This window comes from Tauraco erythrolophus, chromosome 2 (assembly GCF_009769465.1).
Source record: "Tauraco erythrolophus isolate bTauEry1 chromosome 2, bTauEry1.pri, whole genome shotgun sequence".
NCBI classification, from domain to species: domain Eukaryota; kingdom Metazoa; phylum Chordata; class Aves; order Musophagiformes; family Musophagidae; genus Tauraco; species Tauraco erythrolophus.
Window position 1 is genome coordinate 68795945 of NC_141466.1, and position 21906 is coordinate 68817850.

The 21906-nt window shown below is 43.2% G+C and overlaps 1 protein-coding gene across 1 annotated transcript in view; it reads right to left on the reverse strand.

Annotated features, from left to right (window-relative positions):
- Positions 1-21906, reverse strand: part of PKHD1 (PKHD1 ciliary IPT domain containing fibrocystin/polyductin) — a 272553-nt gene that overhangs the window by 177655 nt on the left and 72992 nt on the right. The window contains exon 35 of the mRNA XM_086623983.1: positions 5379-5529. Within this exon, the coding sequence (XP_086480109.1) occupies positions 5379-5529 (151 nt within the window). The remainder of the gene's footprint in view (positions 1-5378; positions 5530-21906) is intronic.

Consider the following 21906-nt stretch of genomic DNA (forward strand, 5'->3'; position numbering starts at 1 on the left):
ATCTACGTGAAATTCTATTTTACAGTACGCTTCCTCTGTCATTCTGGGCTCACGATACAGACTCATGCCTTTGAAAGTATTTAATTGCATTTAAAAACCTTACCAAGTCCTGGACCTCAGTTCTCAGCCTGCGTAGGTCGCAACAACTGTATTTCTGCACCATATATAAGTGTGTGAAGACAGACCTACTAATGGTATGAAGCTGCTTCTGCACTAAGGACCTGATTAGTGTCCAGGACAGGTGGAGGCAGACTCAGCAGAACTTTCCATCCCATAATTAGAAGCAGCATCTGCCTCCCTGAAAGAGGCACACCCCCTCCTTCCATGCCAACAAGTGGAGGAAGAGGATGGTGCTGTCCCAGCTTTCAGCCTGGTCTCTGCAAGAGCTGTGTGCGGTTCCTTGGCCAGGATTAGCTTCCACCGATCTGCTGGTCCTATAACACTCCAAGGAATCTCAAGAGCTACTGAAGTTGCAGAAAATCAATTTAATCGGCAAGTGAGAGCCCTGGGAGTCTAACATATATGCTGTAAGTCCATTCGAAACAGGATGGGAAAGAGAATCCTGCAGCCTGTACCCAAACCCAAACCAGAGTTTACAGATGGGAGAAGAACTGAAAAAAACAACAAATTACTACAGATTCAGGGCGTTAAAACCCTTCCTCCAGGAATGTCCAGCTCTGTGAGTTAAGCTTTACTAAATAACACTGAATTCCTGAAAAAAAAAATACTAACAAATTAAAGAAGTTAGGCCTTTCATTTTTTCCATGAAAACACTGAGACTTTAAGGCTCTGAGACTGTAATTATTGCAGACTTGGTACACCTCACTGTAACAACGTAGGAAAATACCACACAGCGATGGGAAGAAATAAAGCTGACTTTTCTTCCTTTTAAATCTCAATTAAAAAATACATTGGATGAAATTTCCCATTAGCTGGTACTATTTGTACATCCCATGTTCTTTCTTTAATTAAAAAACATGCTTATTGCAATATTGCCAGAATCGCTTTTACGGTATTTTAATTGTAATGTCTCTGCCTGATTAAAAAAAGAAAATATGAACTAGAAACTGCCTGCAAAAAGTATCACAATGCACATCCCTAACGGGTTGAGAAAATGGCACAGAAATCACCGCAACACAACCAGTTTCCAACCACACTTACTGACAAAAGATTTTAAACTGGGTTTAAAGACTGGTTGATGCCATGGACAGGAAAACAGAAGGAAAAGCTTTTTCCTTCTTTCAGCGAATTCAAGCCCAGTCTACCAATAGTGAATGAAGCACTAGTTATTTGACAATTATTTATGCAGGTGTATTAGCTAATATTTGATGATCTTTGCTAATAGCCTAGGAGAGAGTCAAGAAAAATCATAGAATCATAGAAAAATCAAAGAATGGTTTGGGTTGGAAGGGACCTCAAAGACCATCTAGTTCCAACCCCCCTGCCATGAGCAGGGACACCTTCCACTACACCAAGTTGCTCAAAGCCTCATCCAACCTGGCCTTGAACACTTCAGGGATGGGGCAGCCACAACTTCTCTGGGCAACATCTGCCAGTGTCTCATTACCCTCAGAGGGAAGAATTTCTTTCATAGATCTAATCTAAATCTACTCTCTTTCATTTTAAAGCCATCGCCTCTTGTCCTATCACTACACACCCTTGTAAAAAGTCCCCCTCCAGCTTTTCTGTAGGCCCCCTTTAGGTACTGGAAAGCTGCAATAAGATCACCCCGGAACCGCCTCTTCTCCAGGATGAACAACCCCAACTCTCTCAGCCTGTCTTCATAGGAGAGGTGCTCCAGCCCTTGGATCATCTTCGTGGTCCTCCTCTGGACTCACTCCAGCAGCTCCATGTCCTTCTTGTGTTGGAGACTCCAGAGCTGAGTCTAAATCTAATCTAAATCAATATTTAGATTTCTCTCCTCCCTAGATCTACTCACAGGACTTATTCTAGCCACAGCCTGATCTGAGCGTGAATTACAAGCGATCCAACATACTGATGGATAAGCATTTCTCTTGAGACGTGGGTTCAAAATCAGACATGCATTGACAATATCATGAGTATCTTTGGGGCTTGACAGTTCTCTCTTTTTTTTTCCCTGGGATCTCATAGTTTGGAAGAGAAAAGCCCAGATTAGCTGTGGTATTTTGGAAACTGGGTGCACAGATTTTAGAGGCAGAAACCACAGATTAAGTGGGTCAGACCTTTCTCAAAACCTCAGCCTGGAGTCTGACTATGGAAGAGGGAACTGGCATGCTGGTTTCTGCTGGACTGTTAAGATGCAGCAATGCCCACAAATTATAAGGGACAGAAAGAGCTGCAACAAGTGATATCGCGGCTTTTCTAGAATAGTGTCCAAAACAATCTTCTCCCTCATACCTGCAAGCATGGCCAACTCAAAGTTGCCACTGCAAAGGCAACTGGGGATCTTCAACCCCACCAGGGTATACCAGCAATGTCACCCCAAAATTCATCTCCAAGGTACTCCTGAAAGACCAGGCAGCTTTTTGGTCTCCAGACCTCCCTAGAGAATTGTAAATTCAGACACAGGCAATAGCACATGTCTGAGGTATCAACCCATCAAACACTAAGGAGTTACTCCAGTGTAAGCTCTGCTCAAAGGAAACTTCCATCTGTCCTGCGTTATCATAAATATTTCCATACTTGTGATGCTGGGATTACAAAAATAACTGCAATCTGCTGAATTTACAGAGTTATCTACAATCTATCTGCTATCTCCTCCCCAATCAGTATTGTCTGAGCAGTTTCACAGTCTGACTATTAAACTTTCCACTGCCAATAACCACGTGTTCAAGCTCTGCTTGTTGAGGGGGAGGTAGAAGCTGCTGAGTTCTCATGGCAGTGAGCAGGACACAGCTGCTTAATCCTATTGCTCTGACCTCCAGATCTTCTGTCCAGACAGTCTGATCACTACCAGAACCACTATATGTATTTAGCCAATGTTAATACAGTCAAAGCCAGGTCGCTTTAAGGCTGTACAAGTAGCTGACATCCCTGTTATAATACTCTTTAAACAATACCTACAATGTTGAAAACAGCGTAAGGAGAGACCACAGGGGCAGTACTCAAAATCCTCATCCCTAACAAAGGGGAATTTCAAGAAATGGGCCTGTAAACATGTGTGGGTTTGCTGGATACAGCACCAGAATATGGTCAGTACAGTGTCTTTGCAGAAGGGTTGGCTCAGTAGCATTACAGCTTTTTTTCACCTGTAAAGTCTGTTACATTTTCAGCTTGTGAGTACACAGTCAGCCTGATGCTAAGTTATGAAAGTCAAAGGAGCAGAACTACAATTTAATCCCATTCTCCAGCTCCAACTAAGAAAAACTCTCCAGCTAGATTAGGAATGGGATGCTTCCATCAAAGCACATATCTACACTCGCCTACAGGTTAGGGGCTTATTGTCATGCTCATCTTGCAATTGGGTAAGTTTGGCAATTATTTGACATGTTCACAGAATCATGCAGTTTCTGCTCTAAGGGGATCAACTGACTGTGAGTCATCTTAAGATGGGTATCTATAACACCCAAGATGAACAAATCTTTGGTGGTGTGTGTTTCTCCCTATCAATACGGGAGCCTGAACAACCACCCTGTGATGGACAACTTAAAAGAAAGGTAAGGTTAGGAAAGATGAATCCAACCCAATCTCAGATCGGAGTTAATCTCAGCATGTCTTGACTCCAAATCCAAGGCTAAACAGCTGGCAGCACCCATGTAAGTGGGGGCGGATGCAACAAGGAAACTTCAGCAAAGATGAAGCTCAGATAAACCATTACTGTGTAGGTTTCTCCTTCTAAAATATTTGGTCCCTATGTTTGGCACGTAGCAATGCAGAAAATAACAGCATCTAAAATATTTTAATCTGCTTTCCTAAATGAATCTACATCATAAACCAAGCTTCTTGGAAAACATTATAAAGGGGAAAAATGATTTGAATGTCAGATGAGCCAAAGTCATAAAGATACTGCTCCAGACTTCATTAAATTCAATCAGACCTCTGTTTGCTTCATGACTGCTGACTCATAGATCAAATGTGCCTTTGAGTAGGCCCAAAGTTCAAAGGGTTTCAGCTGCAATATTGTGTCCTACTTCTTCACAAAGTCAGAGGCTGAGGCCCAAAGTCGTCATCCCGATTTGCCAGTCTCAAATCTGAGGCTCTGACAGAACTCCTCTACTCTATGTCATAATCACAATGGGGTTAACAAGAATCTTGCATTACACAGAGTTATAATTTTCACTGGGGAAGAGGGGAAAGAAAATTGTACTAAAACGTTTCACATTTTTTTAATCTCAAATTCTTACTTGATTTTTTTTTTTTTTAATAACAGGAATGATGCCTGGTGCAGCAACTCTGGAGAAATCTCTAAACCTAAACAGAGCGAGTTCAATTTTTCTTTTAAATGTTCTCACAATAGGGATAAACTTCCAAAGTTTTTTCTTTCTAGAATGATCACTCAAAGTTAGATTAAAATGTAATTGTCAAATGCATGTTTTTCAATATCATCTCAATGAAAAACTAGTGCCTTTAACATCCTTTTAACATAAAATCATTTTTACCAGCGAAGATCCAAGTCCTTAAACATATAAAAACTCCTCTTTCCATTTTTTGAGCTCCATTTCAGCAGAGGCTTACACAGCGGCTTAACTTTGAGCAAGCAATTTTCCCAGAACAACTCATTCACTTGACATCAAACGTGCACAACGGTTTTCACAATCAGGGCCTAATTTTCAGGGAGGGATATTTCTGGCACTGAATTAAAAGTAATTTTAATTCTTACTTTGACAACCACAGAAATATACCTCCTGACACTTATGCTGAGTCTACGCCAGGGTACACGAACCCCGCAAACCCAGGGTTTCCCCCCATAATTTTGCTCGGTTGTTTACTCTCCACCAGCCGTGCTCTTGGGTCTTGGATTATTTATTACATTTGGTAGCTGTGGCCTGTAATTCTATAACATCATTAATTTTGTAAAGGCTTTTGCAATACGCTTGCCTCAAAGATGCCAAACAAAACAGAGTTGATTAGTGTTATCAGCACTGCCATTATCACTGAACACCACTCAGGAGAGCGGCGCTTTCGGTAGCTGGGGGAAAGAAAAAGGGAAAAAAAAATAAGCCTTCCTACTCATATTTTCATTATGTCTCAAACAGTATGAACGATTCCTTCTGCATACATAATAATTAAATGCTTCCCCCGTCCCCCATCATCATCCCATTGTATCTCCCAAGAGCAGACTCCGCCTGACCAGGTGTCTCCTTCGCTACAGAAGCTGGGAAAAGGAAAGGGAGATCACGGTCATGAAAAACTCCAGCCTTGAAGGAACAAGAGCGCTGAACCCCCCTTCTACAGACCTTTGAGATGCAGCAGGTTGAGGTTGGTAGTGGCACTCCCCAGCAGCAGAGTCTGGCCGCCTTCTATCGTGACGTTATCGCCATCTCGTGGCTGGTGGCCAGCAGGCCAGCTGGAGTCCTCGTCCCACCGGCCACAAAACTGGAGGGCAAGCTGGAAAGAAAGACCCAGAGAAGTTCAAAGCTTGTCCCTTCTCACCCTTTGGGAAGCCAGTCTGCTGAGAGCATGACGGAGGAGACGACAACATCACGCCGGCTACTTTCCAGCGGGACCTCGCGTAGAACAAAGGGATGGAGAGGCGTTGGGGTTGGAGAGGTTCTCAGCCTTCGAACACTCCTGTTGCAATTTGGGTGTTGCCCATTGTCTCGTTCTGGTCTGGGTAACGAGGTGCTTGCTGCAGATCTGGCTGCGGAAAGTCCGCAGGTTTCCTAGTGTGTGTCTCTCTCTGCCTCCCCAAAAGCAGAACTGCATGTTAATTCCTGTCAATGTCATAAAAATAGCCTGAAGAGTTTGGAATTAAAACGTCCTGCTAGATGGGCAGTATTTAGCCTTACATGCTTTTTCAAAGGCTCTCCTGCCATTCGTCTGCATTTAGAGAGACACTCATCCTTTCAAATACTTTTTTAGCTTTCTCAGCTTATCCAGTATCAGATTTGCCACCGCTTTGGCAGCTTCCACATCAGTTCCAAATAAAGCACCGATTAACTTGAAAACAGTGAACAGAATGACTAATGATGAGCAATAGTGAAATGACCCCCGCCTGTTTCGAGCCATGGTTCTTCCTCACCTCTAAACTTTAAGAATGTGCTTTGCAGTGAAGGTTTGACCAATTTCTTGAGGAATGTGAGTATATTTTTGCATGGAGATGTGTGCACAAGTGTGGATGTAGGCATTCATAATAGCTTCTTTTGCAGTCACACATGAACTAGAAAGAACTGCTTCAACCCATCTGAGGCAGGGGGAATCAGACATGGAAATATTTGTGGTCCTCACTGGGTTATGCTAATCCAAAACAGCAGTGGAAAGAATAACCTCAATACAAAAGCAAAACATAGTTATTCCATTTTCAGTCAGAGCATGCATTAAATCATGTGCATTAAAGTTTTTGCTCTAGAGCTGCGGTTTAGGTGAATCAATACTGGTGGTGTTAGGATAGTTATTCTTTCGACTGTGCTATTGTCAGTTTGAGAGTTATGTCCCCGATGTTTTATACAACATCTCCCATAGGACCTAAAGCATTTAGATAACTATTGCATGGTGACTACTGTCCTAACTATTTACACCAGGGAATGGGTGTTGGTTCCTAGGCAAATTATTCAACTGATTTATGTCCATCCCGTCTGTAGGGTATGGATGCTGGTATTTCCCACCCTCTGACCCATTCTACAATTTCCCTACAAAGGGAATTACTTGGTTTAATTTAGACTGAAGTGTGGGACTGTATTAACACACAGGCAGTAACAACATCTGGGGAGCTAAATCTCTGGCGTCAGAGAGAGTGAACAACTTAATCATTACAGAAGTACAGATAAGCCTTCACATCTGTACACAACCGTTACAGAAAATACACTTTCTCCATGACTGCTAAGTGTATTAGGACAAGTTTCATCTTCATTACTTACAAACATATATTTATATATTTCAGAGATTTAGGACAAAATTCCAGCTGAAAGAACAGCTATCTTTATCCACTGTCTTTCCAGAAAGGCTGTGAATTACTCTTCACTGATAGTGCTTTGAAGCTGATTATATACCATATACAAGGGTATACAATAGATCCACTGAAAAAGGAGCTAATTATACTTGTTTTTATCTCAGAGCAAGGGACAGAGGAGGGTACAGTTCATGGAAAGGCACACATTTCCCAGATACACTGCTTATCAAGCCAACTGTAGCACAAAATTACAAATTCCGTAAATTCCTGCCTGACACAAACTCAACCAATGCCACCAGCAAAACACTGCATGATATAGTTGTGAAATGGCGGGATCCGTCAGAATATTTTGTTGGAAAAGTTTTTTAGATGGCTTAAAGTCACTCTAATGCTCTGAAGTCACTTAGAAGCTTCCGATTAACTCTAATAGGAAAGCAAGGACATAAGGAACAACCAGGTTGTTCTTGCTAGCACCAAAAACTTGGTAGTTGATAAAAGTCTTGCAAGAGTTAAGATAACTAAACTCCTCTTCTGAATTTAACTTTTTTTTTTTGAAGACAATTCCCCTTTCTAATTAGAAAACACCCTAGTTCTTCATTTAAGGTTTTCTCTATACAACATCAGTGTTCAAGCTATTCTTGCTAGGTTCCTGCTGTCACCTCTTAGAAGACTTGGTATCCATTCAGTTCTACCAATACCCTCTGGCATAAAAGCTGGTAGCTCATTCATGCTGGTGTAATAATAAGGCACAAGAAATGGTTGAAACCATCTGGGAAACCAAGAGCTACTAACCATCTTCAGAACATAACTCAAGAAAGATAGAAATATGCTGAAACGAAGTGCTCTGTTATTTAGATATGTGTGTTCATAGTAAGAGGCAGTCCCTATACTATCAACTTAAACAAAGACAGATTTTATTGCTCAAAAGAAAGTTTACTATCCAAGAATGATTACATAGAGGCAGAAAATAAGTTGGCCAAGGTCATAAAAATCTCTGTTGTTCCACCCAGTCCATATCTAAAGGTTTCCAGTGAGAAGATGCCTGGCTTAGTCTGCTGCCATGTGCACCACCTGCATGTGTGTCTTTCAAATTACTTCTGATTTTTTTTTTTCATTTTTTTAAAAATAAAAGTGAACAGATGAGATAAGCATCAACTAATAACACAGGATCAAGAGCTGTTTATGATCACTTGTACTATCTTTGCATTATCAGGGACAGAATAAATCTAAAGAATCTGTCTGAAGAGAGAAAAGGGTGTTTGCTCAAAGAAAGTACTTCAAATTACCACAGCACAGAGGAATGTACAGAGGGGTTAGAGGGAAAGCAGTTCTGTAGGAACTGAGGAAAGACATCGAATTGATGAAGGGAAATGAGATAGCAGGAGATTTTATTTCGTGATCCTTCTCTTGCAGTCCTACATCCTTCCCTAAGATGAAAGAGCACCTCCTTAAGAACTTTGAAAGAGAAAGTGTGGTCTAGTGCAAGGCTAGTGAAATGGCCACCTGCCCTGAATCACAAGTACAGTTTGCCTGGACCTGATGAATCCCATATGATTACCCACTCTCTGTTTTCTGGGAGAAAAGCATAGTGCAACCTTCAACTGGAATAGACTTGTTATGTTCCTTTGCTGAATGGTGGTGGCTATGTCCAGCTCCTATTAAGCAGCCGATGGTAAAAACATGGACTAATATACACATAAACTAATTGAGCATCCCTCGTCAAGCAGAGTGGGTAGCAGACTCCCAGCTCTAGAAATCCATACTCCCACCTGGCCCTGCTAGTTTCCCTCCATATGATCTTCAGAAATCTCCTCAGTTATCATGCCTATCTTGTCTAGCTGGCCTGTTATCAACATGGGACAGGTTGTAGCCCACGTTCACCCTACAGACACCAAATACCACTGTCTCTGCATGCTAAGGGTGGCATGGGGGGCTTTGCTGCCTCTCAGGCTGAACATGCTCTTATGACCACTGGGATGGACCGACTCATTTGAGACCCTAAAGAAAAACCAATGAGACAGCCACCTTATCTCTCAAAGGGCTGTATGGCCACGTCCTAAATACCTTCATCATGCAGACACTCCAGCTCCTTTCCCTCTGCCCACAGCTAAGCAGGATAATAACTTTCCCCTCATAGTTTTTCCATAGAACCAAAACTCTCCTTTTCCATTTTTATCCCTGCTTGGCACCCAGCATTTGACCTATGGTGTTTAATTTAAACACTTCTCAGTGAAACTGAGGAGCAGCAGCAGCTGCAAACACCAGGGTCATGGCTGAGTGCCCATCCCATGCGTGCTTGTTGAATGAACCAGGAGGAACCCGCAGAGCCAAGGAAATCTACGCATCAGTGGCTGGCATTGTCCTCCTATGTTTTTTCCAGCTTCAACATAGGGCATGACAAACGGCCAGGAGCTTGAAAGTCAGGATGGGGGAAAGAAGATTTGGCATAAAACAAGCCTTGAATGGTGAAACTGGAGCTGGCTGGCTGCAGCTGCTGTGGTGAGGTGGTAGCTTCACACTCTGGCTTCAGTGTAGACTGGATAGTTGGAAAGATGATTTGGAGGAAATGGGGCTTATGAGACCATAACATCTCTGCACCCATCTGTGTCACTGTCAGTGCTCACACTTGAACGTGGCCAACTTCAACTAGGTTTAAGAGGAGCACAGAGAGCACAGAGATGCTATATTCCTGCAAGGTTCATGAAAATCAGTAGTTGGATTGAGGCAAGAGACTTTTCTGGTGTTTTCCCCAAGCACACAAGTATAGCATGAACTGAACACTTAAAACGGTCACTTAAACTTTTGCAGGATGTGCCTTCCCATCAGACATCCATAGGAAATCCACCCTGGCAATATTTCGCATTTCGAATCCAGTGCAGCAGATGACACTAACTCAGTAGGGAACCAGACCTGCAAAATATGGGCAGAAACCCCAAATGGGTGGGAAATGACAAGCAGTGGGAATTGCTAAGAAGCCAGTTGTTCTTCCCGGGGTATCAAAGAGCACGAGGACCAGAGGGGGATCTACACATGAAAATTCAACAAGCAAAGCCCTGCAATATCTTCCCACCTCTGACACCCACTTGGTGCCTGTCATGCGCAACTCATTTCATGCCCACACCTTACACACCAAGCCCATAGCTTGTGTGTAACGCAGGTTAATTTGGGGGGAGGTATCAACTCCCTCCCTGTTAGACGTCCAAAACAACGAATGAATTATGTAAAGGTAAAACAATGTTTTAATAACATACAATAAAAGATTCACAAGCTCACTAAAATTCAGTACGTTATCCCCTTCCTCCCTGCTTCACCTTTTTCCATTTTCAGGCAGATTTCTTTCCGTTTTCTGGTTTTAGCTGCTGCTGTTGTCAGCCAGCCTGGAGTTGCCTTTACATCAGCCTTTAGGGACACAATCTCTCAGCACCAGTTTCTCAGCTTGTGTCTGTGACTGCCAGGGCTCAGAAACAGCGGCAGCAACTGCTACAAATGAATAAATAACAGTGATATACTTGCTTTCCCACACAGGCTGGCAAACAAGTCACAAAGGAAAGGGGTTGTTGGTCCTTCAATGTTTGGTCTAAATTTTTGTAAATAACAATCACTCTGCGAACACAACATATGTTTATCTGGTGGTTTTGAAGTCCCTTTTCCTCAAAACGCAAGGTTTGGGTTTAAAAGCGTTGAGAAACTCCTATTTAGACACAGCATAGATCATCTGATCTCACCATGTGGTAACTTTATAATTTGTTTGGTTAGGTGCAGGTTTTTTTTTAGAGTACAGTCCCACAAAAAAAGACTGCAACAACCATTACAGACACAAAACCAAGAGTCCTTATCGTCAAGAACCAGTGATGTAGTTAAACACAGACTCTGCTGGTTGCTGAGCAAAATGCTCTCTCTTCTTTTGGGCTCTGGGTTTCACCTGAGGGTTGTCGAGCCACGGAGAGAAATCTGAAGCCAGACAGATTTTCCCACCTTTTCCAACCCTGGCAGCCAGCTTCATCCTTTCCCCAAGACACATCCGACAAGACGCGGAGCACAGAACTGCTCCTGCACGACAGCAACCTGGTTGCTTCCCAGGATGTCCAGCAGGAAGAAGTTTCACCCTTCCTGGCATGCACAGCCGCCGACAAGCAAAGGTTTCGAACGCCGCAGACGGAGCAGATTGACACCCACGAGGTAGCCTTTTCCTCCGTGCTGACAGATTGCCATTTAACCAGCGAGTACAGAGAGCAAGTGTTCCTGTCCTCAGCCACCGTGGAGAGACAAGGTTAACATTTTAAGTGATGGAGTACAGCGTATGTTTCCCCACGCCGTAGACCCAGGACTCCACGCCACGTTTGAAAACACTTTAATTTCAGTGATGGATACAGGGAGCTCACTTTCCAGGCGGTGAACTCTTGACAGCTCCTCAGTTTAATACATCAGTAAAAGATTTACGCCCCACACCCAACCCCCATCCACCTGAAGGAAAGAAAAACATATATTTGGAGGAGAAAAAAAGAGGAGGGGAGGCATTTTATTACATTTGACGTCTTTTACAAGGGAAGTCTTTTCAGCCATCTGCTCTAATTATTCCTCCTGTATTGGCCACCATCTTCATGCAACAATAGAAATAATTATCTCCTCAAGGGTAAAAAAAATAAAAATATTTACAGAAACAAACAAAAGTTGATTATTTTTAGCTCCTAGGGAAAAAAGAAACAAGCTACTTCTTAATGAAGGAGTAATTAGGAAGGTGGGAAGAGCATCTATAATTAAAGCAGACAAATCAGTGCAGGCTCCTCCTTCCTACGCATACTTGAAAGGGATGTAAATGCATATTATTTGATAAAGTCAGTGAAGTTAGCACACAAAATGCTGCCCAGTGCCCAAAGAGGCTGAACCTGTCTCGGGACACTGTTTCCTGCCTCTCTTATCTCTAACCCTTTGCCAAATTAACTGAAAAACACTCACCACAACAGTAAAGTCATAGGATTTCAATTAGCATGGATAGGTGTTCCTCTGTATAACTAGCAACCCGGAGACAAGCATGATAGGACACTCTTTCATCCTGCTCTGATAAGAACAGTCTCCTGCACTCACTTCATCACTTAGTGTAAAAAATGTCCTTTTTTCTATATAAACCAAAACCAAAAGAGGACTTCTGTAATTGTCTTTTCATTCCCGGCAGCCTTTAAGGATTTTGCTGACAGAGAATAAAGGCATATATACATCTTCATGGAAAAGATGGAATAGGTTCGTCCCAAAGAGGACAACAAATATCTTCCATTGTGTGAAACCAAATATGAATAGCAAGAAAAAACACTCTCGCTACCAACAGCACAGTGCAACATCTTTTTAGGTAGACAAAAATATGTATTCAGACATCCACAAAGAAATGAGTAGAAATTAGTTGCCCGTGCTATGAAATTAAAGAACGGCACCACTGAAGCTGGTCAAGGCTAATAATGACTGCAGAAGCTCTCAAGGCTTTCTCAAGCAGTCTCAGGAGAGAAGGTACCATCTAATGCTCATTAGAAGAGCGTGGCAAACACCAACTGACAGGGAGGAGTTGCAAACCAGCACATTGTGAACCATTGTCTAGGTAATTTCCCTCCTGTTTCAAAAAGGCCATTTTTCACTATGGAAAAGCAAACAAGACAGAGATTAACAGTTACCAGTTTTTCAGGGTTTCTCTTGCCCAGGCAGCAATTTCAGAGAAACGGCCTTCAAACTTTAAAGTAGCCTGTATTGCATTTCTTTGGAAATCAGAGTGCCAGAGCAGTCTAGTGGATCTTACAATGTGATCAGCAGCCTCTTAAAAGACTTCCATTCACGTGAACTTCATTACAGTCCTCCAACTTTGCCACCGACTGGCAAATTTACTCATTTCCAAGGAGCTCTCTAAGCTGGATGTGAGGAAGTAGAAAGTAACGAAAGAGAACCTCTGGAAGTTTGCAATGAACAGTCCACTTCCCTCCTCTTAGTAGAAGCTCCACATTCACCACCTCTATCACTTCTGTTTAATCTGGTCCCTTTTGGAAGGTCCTTTGAAAGAAGAACATGGCAAAAAGGGGAGCGTATTTCAACTTCTCTAATTTTTTCCAGTCTTCCCTCAAAGAAAAGACAGTCTTTTGTCTCCTAGGAGTTCATCAGCTTTAGACCTTGAGAAATTTCTCTTTCAGTTCAATTCCATGTGATGACGATCCTGAAAATAACATGATCTGAACACTGAGGTCCTTCTTCTCTGAGAGTCACTGTTAAGGCAGTCCCTGATGCCAGTTTATCAATGAGTAACAGGTTAATAGTTTTTAGATGTTGGTACAAACTGTCTTGGTAAAGCCATGAAGAATTTTACTAACAATCTAGAGGCATGAGAGGAAGTTCCCCTGCAACTCATGCCAAGGCAGAGACCACCTATGGTTAACCCAGCTGAGCAGACACTGGTAACGAAAGTGGGCAACAAAGGTAGAGAGGTAATGGGATCATCGTCTTCCAGTTTCTGATAGAAATTACACAAAAAATGGCAGGAATGGTTGTGCTCGAGTCACAAATCACTAAGTAGCCTTACAGACATTAAAAAACAGAAGGAAGGAAAGATAACTAGAGAGCTGTACAATGGGAAAAAACGAATCACTTCATAGAATCATAGAATGGTTAGGGTTGGAAGGGACCTCCAATTTATGCCAAAAGACAACATTGTCTCCCAAAAATTGAAAGTACTGTAGCTATGAATAAACTAAGGCTGGAAATTAGCAGAATGTTCATAGAATCATAGAATGGTTAGGGTTGGAAGGGACCTCAAAGATCATCTAGTTCCAACCCCCCTGCCATGGGCAGGGAAATCCTCCACTACACCAGGTTGCCCAAAGCCTCATCCAACCTGGCCTTGAACACTGCCAGGGATGGGGCATCCACAACCTCTCTGGGCAACCTGTTCCAGTACCTCACCATCCTCAATGTAAAGAATTTCTTTCTTATATCTAATCTAAATCTGCCCTCTTTCAGTTTAAATCCGTTGCCCCTTGTCCTATCACTACACACCCTTGTAAAAAGTCCCTCTCCAAAGGATACGTTTCTCAATATCCATGCATTGAAAGTCTGTAAAAAGTTTCCACAGGGAGTAGGAAACCAAACTGAATTTTCCCTTATGAATTAGCATTCTTGGCACAATTGCCTGTGATAGAGCGGGCCTGGAACATAATCCATCAAACCTTTTCCAAAGCCATAAGAAGATATTTTTATTATTATCTGCTGTTTAACTTCTCTTTACCCTTACTCAGGTTGTAAAGTGAAGGTGGTACTACTCTACCTAAAAGAGTCATATAACAGTTCCTTCATTAATGACTTCCATAAGCACTGCTACAACAAGGATCAGGACTGGGCAGGTGGCTGGACATGAGATGCACTATCCAATACCTTTATTTTTAATTGAGAGTGCCTGTGACCTGAATTAAAAAGAAATTATTACTTTTCTTTCTTCTTTTTAATTTTAGCTGTCCTGCAGGAATCTTTCTGACTTCTGCTGAGTTGCACAAGAAGGGAAGAATCTGGCTGGGCATGTTCTCTACGGGACTGATGAATGACCCTAGTCTCTCTCCAACTATTACAGGATAAATCTGTTTACACACAAAAAATTGACCTGGGCTGGTGAGGTGGGACTAGAACCAGGAAACTGGTACGTCCCAGAGGTAAAAACGCATTTGCAGCCAACAGCATTAGTAACTCAAGACCATAAACAAGCCACACTGTCATTAATTACTCAGACAGGGGCAGCCACAAAAGCGGTGAGAAGACCCAAAAGCCAACTGTAAATAGTTCATCTAGCTGATTAGTTCAGAAAAAAAATGAGTGGGCAGTTTCGGAGGTCAGAGCCTATGGCACAAGTCAGTCTCAGGCCAATTTGCAACTGGACAATGGCATGAGAAACAACTTAATTCCTGTTTAAAAAAAAAAAAAAATCCCAAACAACTAAACCAGCAGAACCACTCAAAAAACAACCACCAAAAAAAGACTTTTCCAGCAGGGGAGTAATCACTGCAATTTCCAAGCACAGAAGGTAAGGCTCTTTGCACCAGAGGTATTTAATTAAGGACATGGAGTATTAGTTAGATCTAATGGTGTTTTCATAGAGAGGGCACTGAAAAGACATCGCTGTTGTCGGGGGGTGCATGTCCCAGATACAGCACGACTCAACTTCTTATACACAGGCAACAAAACTCACTCAAACACAAGGTAAAATCCCAAGTAACAAGGGGATATGATATTAGGCCACTCCATAATTAAACAAACACTGAGACTCATGGGAAGGTCTAGGTCTATTTACCACAGTCTTGTGAGTCCCAAAGTTCTTGGGTATCTCTGCGTCTTTTGAGGGTTCTGGTGGGAATTCGATCCTAGAACCAGAAACATCAATTTCAAATATAAAGGAAAGTAGAAAAAACGTCCTGGAGCACATGATAGTTTTTTTGCTTTGGCAAAATCTCCTTGCAGCTGCTGGGAAAGGAAAGGATGCCCAGGCTGCACTGCCAGGGCAGGGACCAAAGGGCCAGTGCAGGAGCAGCAGTTGATGTCCTGATGTCTCAGAAAAACGTGGAAATGGCCTAAAGTTGCGCCAGGGGAGGTTTAGATTAGATATTGGGAAAAATTTCTTTACTGAAAGAGTTGTCAAACAGTGGAACAGGTTGCCTAGGGAAGTGGTGGAGTCACCACACCGGGAAGTGTTAAAAAAACGTGTAGATGTAGCACTTCAGGACATGGTTTAGTTGATGTGGTGGTATTGGGTTGACAGTGGGACTCGATGATCTTAGAGGTCCTTTCCAACCTTAATGATTCCATGATTCTATGAAAAAGGCTGAGATTCATAAGAAGAGGATGTGAAATGCCCAAGTCTGGGTGGGAAAGTCAGGAGTCAAACAGGCTCAAACTGGGAAAAATTCTGGAAGCCACTGAATTAGAGAGGCAGTTACAGCAATAGAGGCACACACGTTTAACTCTTCTATATGTCTAGTGAGGATGCTCAATTGATGGAAAGTGCTGTCCCTGGTGAAATGAAGAGTAAAATTCCCATTTGCTACAAAAAAGCTCAGATTGTACTTTTTAGTGACTTAGTTCAGCATGTCACAGAGAGCTATAGAGGAGTCCTGTTTCACAAAAGACAATTTTTTCCTATAGTAACTCACTGCTAACTCAAAAGAATCTTCCTAATGTTCATTTATGGCCTGATATTCAGAGAGTTTATTTCAGTGGAAGCTATCCCAGTGCAGAGTTTTAATTGCAAGCCCAACTTGCATGAAAATCGTGTGCATGTAAACACATGGGGATATTCAGTACAATCTTCCAGTTTAGATACAACATGACTGGTTTTCCCTTTCCAGAGCACAGTTAAAGGGCACACATAATTTACACATCTCTCTAAACCAGTGATTTCCCAAAGGATGAAGGCTTCTGAGGTAAATTAAAAATGGCAATTTGATGGCAATGAGAAAATTGCACCATCAAGTTGTTTACACAAGCCGAGTAACCAAGCCCGGTGACTGCGTTGGACTTTGCAGTACACGCTGTGCAAATATTGTCTCACAATTGAATGCTATTGACTTACTTTAACTAATCTAAGAAGAAATACTGCAAATACAAAGATTAGCTTAACCGCTTTCCAACCACCTGCAGGAAAAGAAATCAAATTACATGCCAATATGCCAGCAAGAAGGATTTCTGAATGAGCGCTACAGTAAATAGGGTGGGAGGAATGAGGCTGGTCCACCCCAAAAGTGTCAGATCCAATGATTATGGGGTTTTTGAATCAGGCAAGAGGAAAAAAAAAAAACAACCTTATGAGAGTCCCAAATCAGCTGCAAGAGTGGGCTGGAGGTCAGAGGACTGGTGTGAGATCCATGCCCTGACTTTCACACAGCTTTTATGAGGACACAGGGATACAAAGGGTTTGCAGCAATTTACCAGGCAAAAACTGAAAAGTGCTTTGAAAAGGGAAAGTGTTGCATGTAAGCTACAACTTGGTATATCCCATGCATAAAATAAAGCATACAGACAGCAAGATTACACAATGCAAGGACAAATACTGATACTGCCATATATAGAATCATAGAATGGTTAGGGTTGGAAGGGACCTTAAAGATCATCTAGTTCCAACCCCCCTGCCATGGGCAGGGACACCTTCCACTACACCACATTGCCCAAAGCCTCATCCAACCTGGCCTTGAACACTTGCAGGGATGGGGCATCCACAACTTCTCTGGGCAACCTGTTCACTGCCTCACCACCCGCAATGAAAAAATTTCTTCCTTATATCTAATCTAAATCTCCCCTCCTTCAGTTTAAAGCCATTGCCCCTTGTCCTGTCACTACATGCCCTTGTAAAAAGTCCCTCTCCAGCTTTCCTGTAGGCCCCCTTTAAGTACTGGAAGGCCATAATATGCATCCACATCTCCTCAGCCAAAGCGACAGGGCCATTTAAGTGACTGTAACTGGCCACGTTTCTTCTATTCTACTATAATTTTTATTTTTCACTGTTTTCTTAAGAGGTTCAGGCGTATCTTGAACAATACTTCATTATCATCACAGTGTTGCTCCACTGAAACATCAGTTACCACTGAGAACATTTTAAGCAGCACTCAACTGAAAGGTAAGAGGCTTTGCAAGTGCAACTGTTGTCTTATCACCTGTATATCCACTCTCTCAAATAGGATGACGCTTGCCCAGCCAAAGCTCCCTAGATCCACAGACCCACAGGATATGATGGAAGGAGCAAACCTGCTAAGAAAAACTGTAGGTTGCCATCGCTGTTTTGTTGAAGGGAAAACTGATGTTCTTGCTGATACCTTGTGTAACAGGGAGGCATTGCTTTGTTATCCCACAAGGAAAACTCATGGCTGACTGCATCAGGTTTGGTTTCTGCTGATTCACCACAGCAGCTTCATCAAAACATTTCGCCTGATCATTTTCACCTGTTTAAAATATATTTTTAACATAAGTTCCACAGGTGAGAAGGAGGATCTAAATGGGCAAAAAGAAATGCCCATTACTAAAGCCAGGCTATACTGCTTTTCTCCCTCTCAGGCTAGGACCTGATGCTGACCAGCAGTGTTGAAAGGTATCACCTAGATTTTCCCAGACAAGCTGTAGATGCCCCATCCCTGGAAGTGTTCGAGGCCAGGGTGGATGAGGTGTTGAGCAACCTGGTGTAGTGGAAGATGTCCCTGCCCATGGCAGAGGGGTTGGAACTAGATGATCTTTGAGGTTCCTTCCAACCCAAACCATTCTGTGATTCTATGATCACCCTCTGAAATCTGTCCTGGTTACCTTGCTCTAACGCGGTACCCTGTGTAGAGGTAGGGAAATTACTGAAGTCTTCGTTTTATCTGTCAGAGGTGAAGTCCTAAAGGAGATTAGAGATTAACTACCTTGGCATGCTTTAATAATAACCTTCATCCCCAACACTGGGTCTGCTGGCCATCTACTGAGCATCACCTAGAACAACCAAGCCAACTTCACTAAAACAATATAATAGCGTTCATAACAGCATGATAATGCCAACCAGCTGGTCAGAAACCGTTTCCTAAGGCTACGCCCGCATTGCAGAGGTAAGAGTAGGTGTAAGGCAGGTGTAAGGGGCTCGGCCGGCAGCGGAGGCACAGTCTGTTCTTTGAGCTGCATCATTGCCCCACGCTTACTTTGTGCTATAGAAGTGCAGGATTTGGGACTCCCAGCAGCCACGGAGACCCTCCTGCTTCTGCAGAAGTGGGTGGCAGCAACCAGCAGTGCAGGTGACGGGCTTCTGCAACGAAGACTGAAGGGCAGGACCCAAGGGAAGCCTGCACTGCCCTTCCAATCCTTGTACCTGCCCAACGGGGAGAAGGTTTCACCCTGCACGGCTGTTATTTCAGTAATGCAAGGTTCTTAAATGGCTCAGCCTAATCTGCGAGCTTTCAGAGTCCGCTTTCAAATGTAATGTCCTGTTTAATTTTAGCGCATCAACAACGTGCTTTCTTAGCCTATCTCTATGCATTATCTACTGCTGTAATGTATCATGTACTGAACTACAGCATCATTACAGGTAAGTGCTCAGGTTTAAATGCAAACATAATTGCATAATGTGGTACAGCCAGGAAGAATAATGCAGGAAATAGAGCCAGCTCCATCTGATAGTGCAATTTGACTGGAACGCCGGCCGTTCGGATCAAACGCACAGCCCAGATGGGGCAACCAAGAATAAAAGTGCTTTGTGGTATCTTTATTGTCATCATCAAAAACACTTATCTGCCAGAAAGGTAAAAAGGTGAAGACGGGACTCTTACAGAAAAGGTCACATAAGCAATAGGGTAACACTGGGTTATGGTGGCTGGGAAGATGTCACGCCTTAGCAAAGGCTTCCTTAGCACTGTCACTTTGAGCTGAGTTTGCCAAGTCCTAACGGGAATCTGAGCATTAAGTGGCATCGAGAAGACTGGGAACACCCATACTATTTCCCTGCAGTCAAGGGTGTCTATTTAATTGCAATAAATCCAGATAAACCCTTGGATCCTACTGTACAAGGAGCCGCACAAACACAGGAGAACTTTCCTGATGCAAGACGCCTTCCAAATGAGGACATGTCTGCAGCAGATATGTACACTTTAATACATTTATTTTATATAGCTAAAATTAGAACTGATTCCCAGTGGAACAGTGCTTCCATCTATTTAATCTTTTTTTTTTCTTCAGTAGTTTGAGCTCGCAGTGGCACACGATAGGCGATTTCAGCACGGGTGCAGACAGCACCGCAACATAAGCCAGAAGGCAGCTGAAGTTAATTTAGTGCACTTTGTACTGAACCGCTATGCCATGAACAACTACGCCTCCGCTGAAGAGCAGCATCACACACGTTATGGGACAGTAACCACTCTTGTCATTTCAAGAGATTTTAGCCCAAACTTCATTTTAATCGGACAACGAGACGAGAGGCTAGCGTGAGAGAGAACCTCTCGACCAACACGCTGCCCTCTGAACTGAGAAGCCTTTGAGCTGAAAGCACAAACTGCTGCTGTTTGAGCTATAAAGCCATCCCTCTGTCTTGCAGGGCTGTAACAGCTCATCTTTGTTGGGAACGCAGATTCCCTGGAATAATGTACACTCCATGGCTTTCACTATCTGCCCTCCCACACACACATTTGTCTGCCTGTTAATCATTTGGCAGGACGTAAAATCCAGGGTCCCGTTTCCAAGGACCCTCACTGGCACATCCTTACCCCAACATCTGAATCTGAAGGCATTCAAGTGCTTAAGGATGCAGGTGGGTGCCTAGTAGCATTTTCCAAAAGTGGATTTGATTTCAGGGAGAGATGGGCACCGTACTACCATACATACCCAAATAAGGATGTACATACAGGAGATGGAAGTGCCTCGGTTCAAACTCAAAAAGCCCTATCCACTGCTAGCTGTCACCACCTGGAGAAACTCATCCAAAATTGTTGCCCCATGGTAGATGCCTTCAAGTCCCCTAGGTACCTGGCAATCCAGCGACCACTTCTTCCACAGCTAAAAATGAATACTCTCTTGAGATCGTGCAGGTGGCCAGCAACTGCAGTCCTTCCTGCATTGGAAATCTCAATTTCTGCAGCATTGCTTGGGCCATCTAAACTTTGAAGCCACTTTCTAATGGCTCCATCCCCTGACTCACCCCTGTGCTGACCACAGTAGGGCTCCCAAAAATGCGCTGCAGAGAAACACCAACCGCCCAACAACTTCTTCTGCACCAGTTCATTTGTCACAGAGAGGTTCAACACAAGGAGCTAAGTCTCAGGAACAGGAAAACATAGACAGCCAGACATTGGCTGAGTCACCTCTAAAATTAATACAGGATTGTTTCATATCTTTCTACTCAGCTTGGGAGAGTTCAGTCTGAACACCTGGAGCCAGGCTGCCTTGCTGTGCTTGCCCACGTGGGATTGCTGGTGAGCCCAGAGGAAAGCTCTCCTCAACAATGAAAGCAAAACCTGCATCTTCCACTCACCAAACACAGGTTAAGGCACAGAATCATAGAATGGTTTGGGTTGGAAGCGACCTTAAAGATCATCTCCTTCCAAACCCCTTGCCATGCGCAGGGACACCTTCCACTACATCAGGTTGCTCAAAGCTTCATCCAACCCGGCCTTGAACACTTCCAGGGATGGGGCATCCACAACTTCTCTGGGCAACCTGTTCCCCTGCCTCACCACTCTCAGAATGAAGACTTTTTTCTTTAGATCTCATTGAAATCTCCCCTCTTTCAGTTTAAAGCCATTGCCCCTTGTCCTATCACTACATCTCCTTGTAAAAAGCCCCTCTCCAGCTTTCTTGTAGGCCCCTTTAAGTAATGGAAGGCTGCTATAAGATCACCCCGGAGCCTTCTCTTCTCCAGGCTGAACCACCCCAACTCTCTCAGCCTGTCTTCACAGCAGAGATGCTCCAGTCCTCGGATCATCTTTGTGGTCCTCCTCTGGACCCACTCCAACAGGTCCATGCCCTTCTGATGTTGGGGACCCCAGAACTGAATGCACCACTGCAGGGAGGGTCTCACAAAAGCAGAGTAGAGGGGCAGAATCCCCTCCCTCGACCTGCTGGCCATGCTAAGGAGGCAGGAGGAAAAAAGGCAAATAAATGAGGAGACTGAAAGAGCAAGTGACAGTGCGTGAAAGAGGGAGAATCATAATCTCTAAGTGGGTGAAGCTGAGCCCGACCCTTGATCAGAATCACAGACCCAAAGATGTGTGAAAGCAGGAAAATAAATCAATAAGCAAAACGGCAATCTCTTTCCTCTATTTTATTTGAGAAAGTCAAATTTACCGAGCTCCTCACAAACTGTCTTTGGCTAAAATCACCACTAATGAGCTCTGACATTTGAAATTTAACCAAGTATG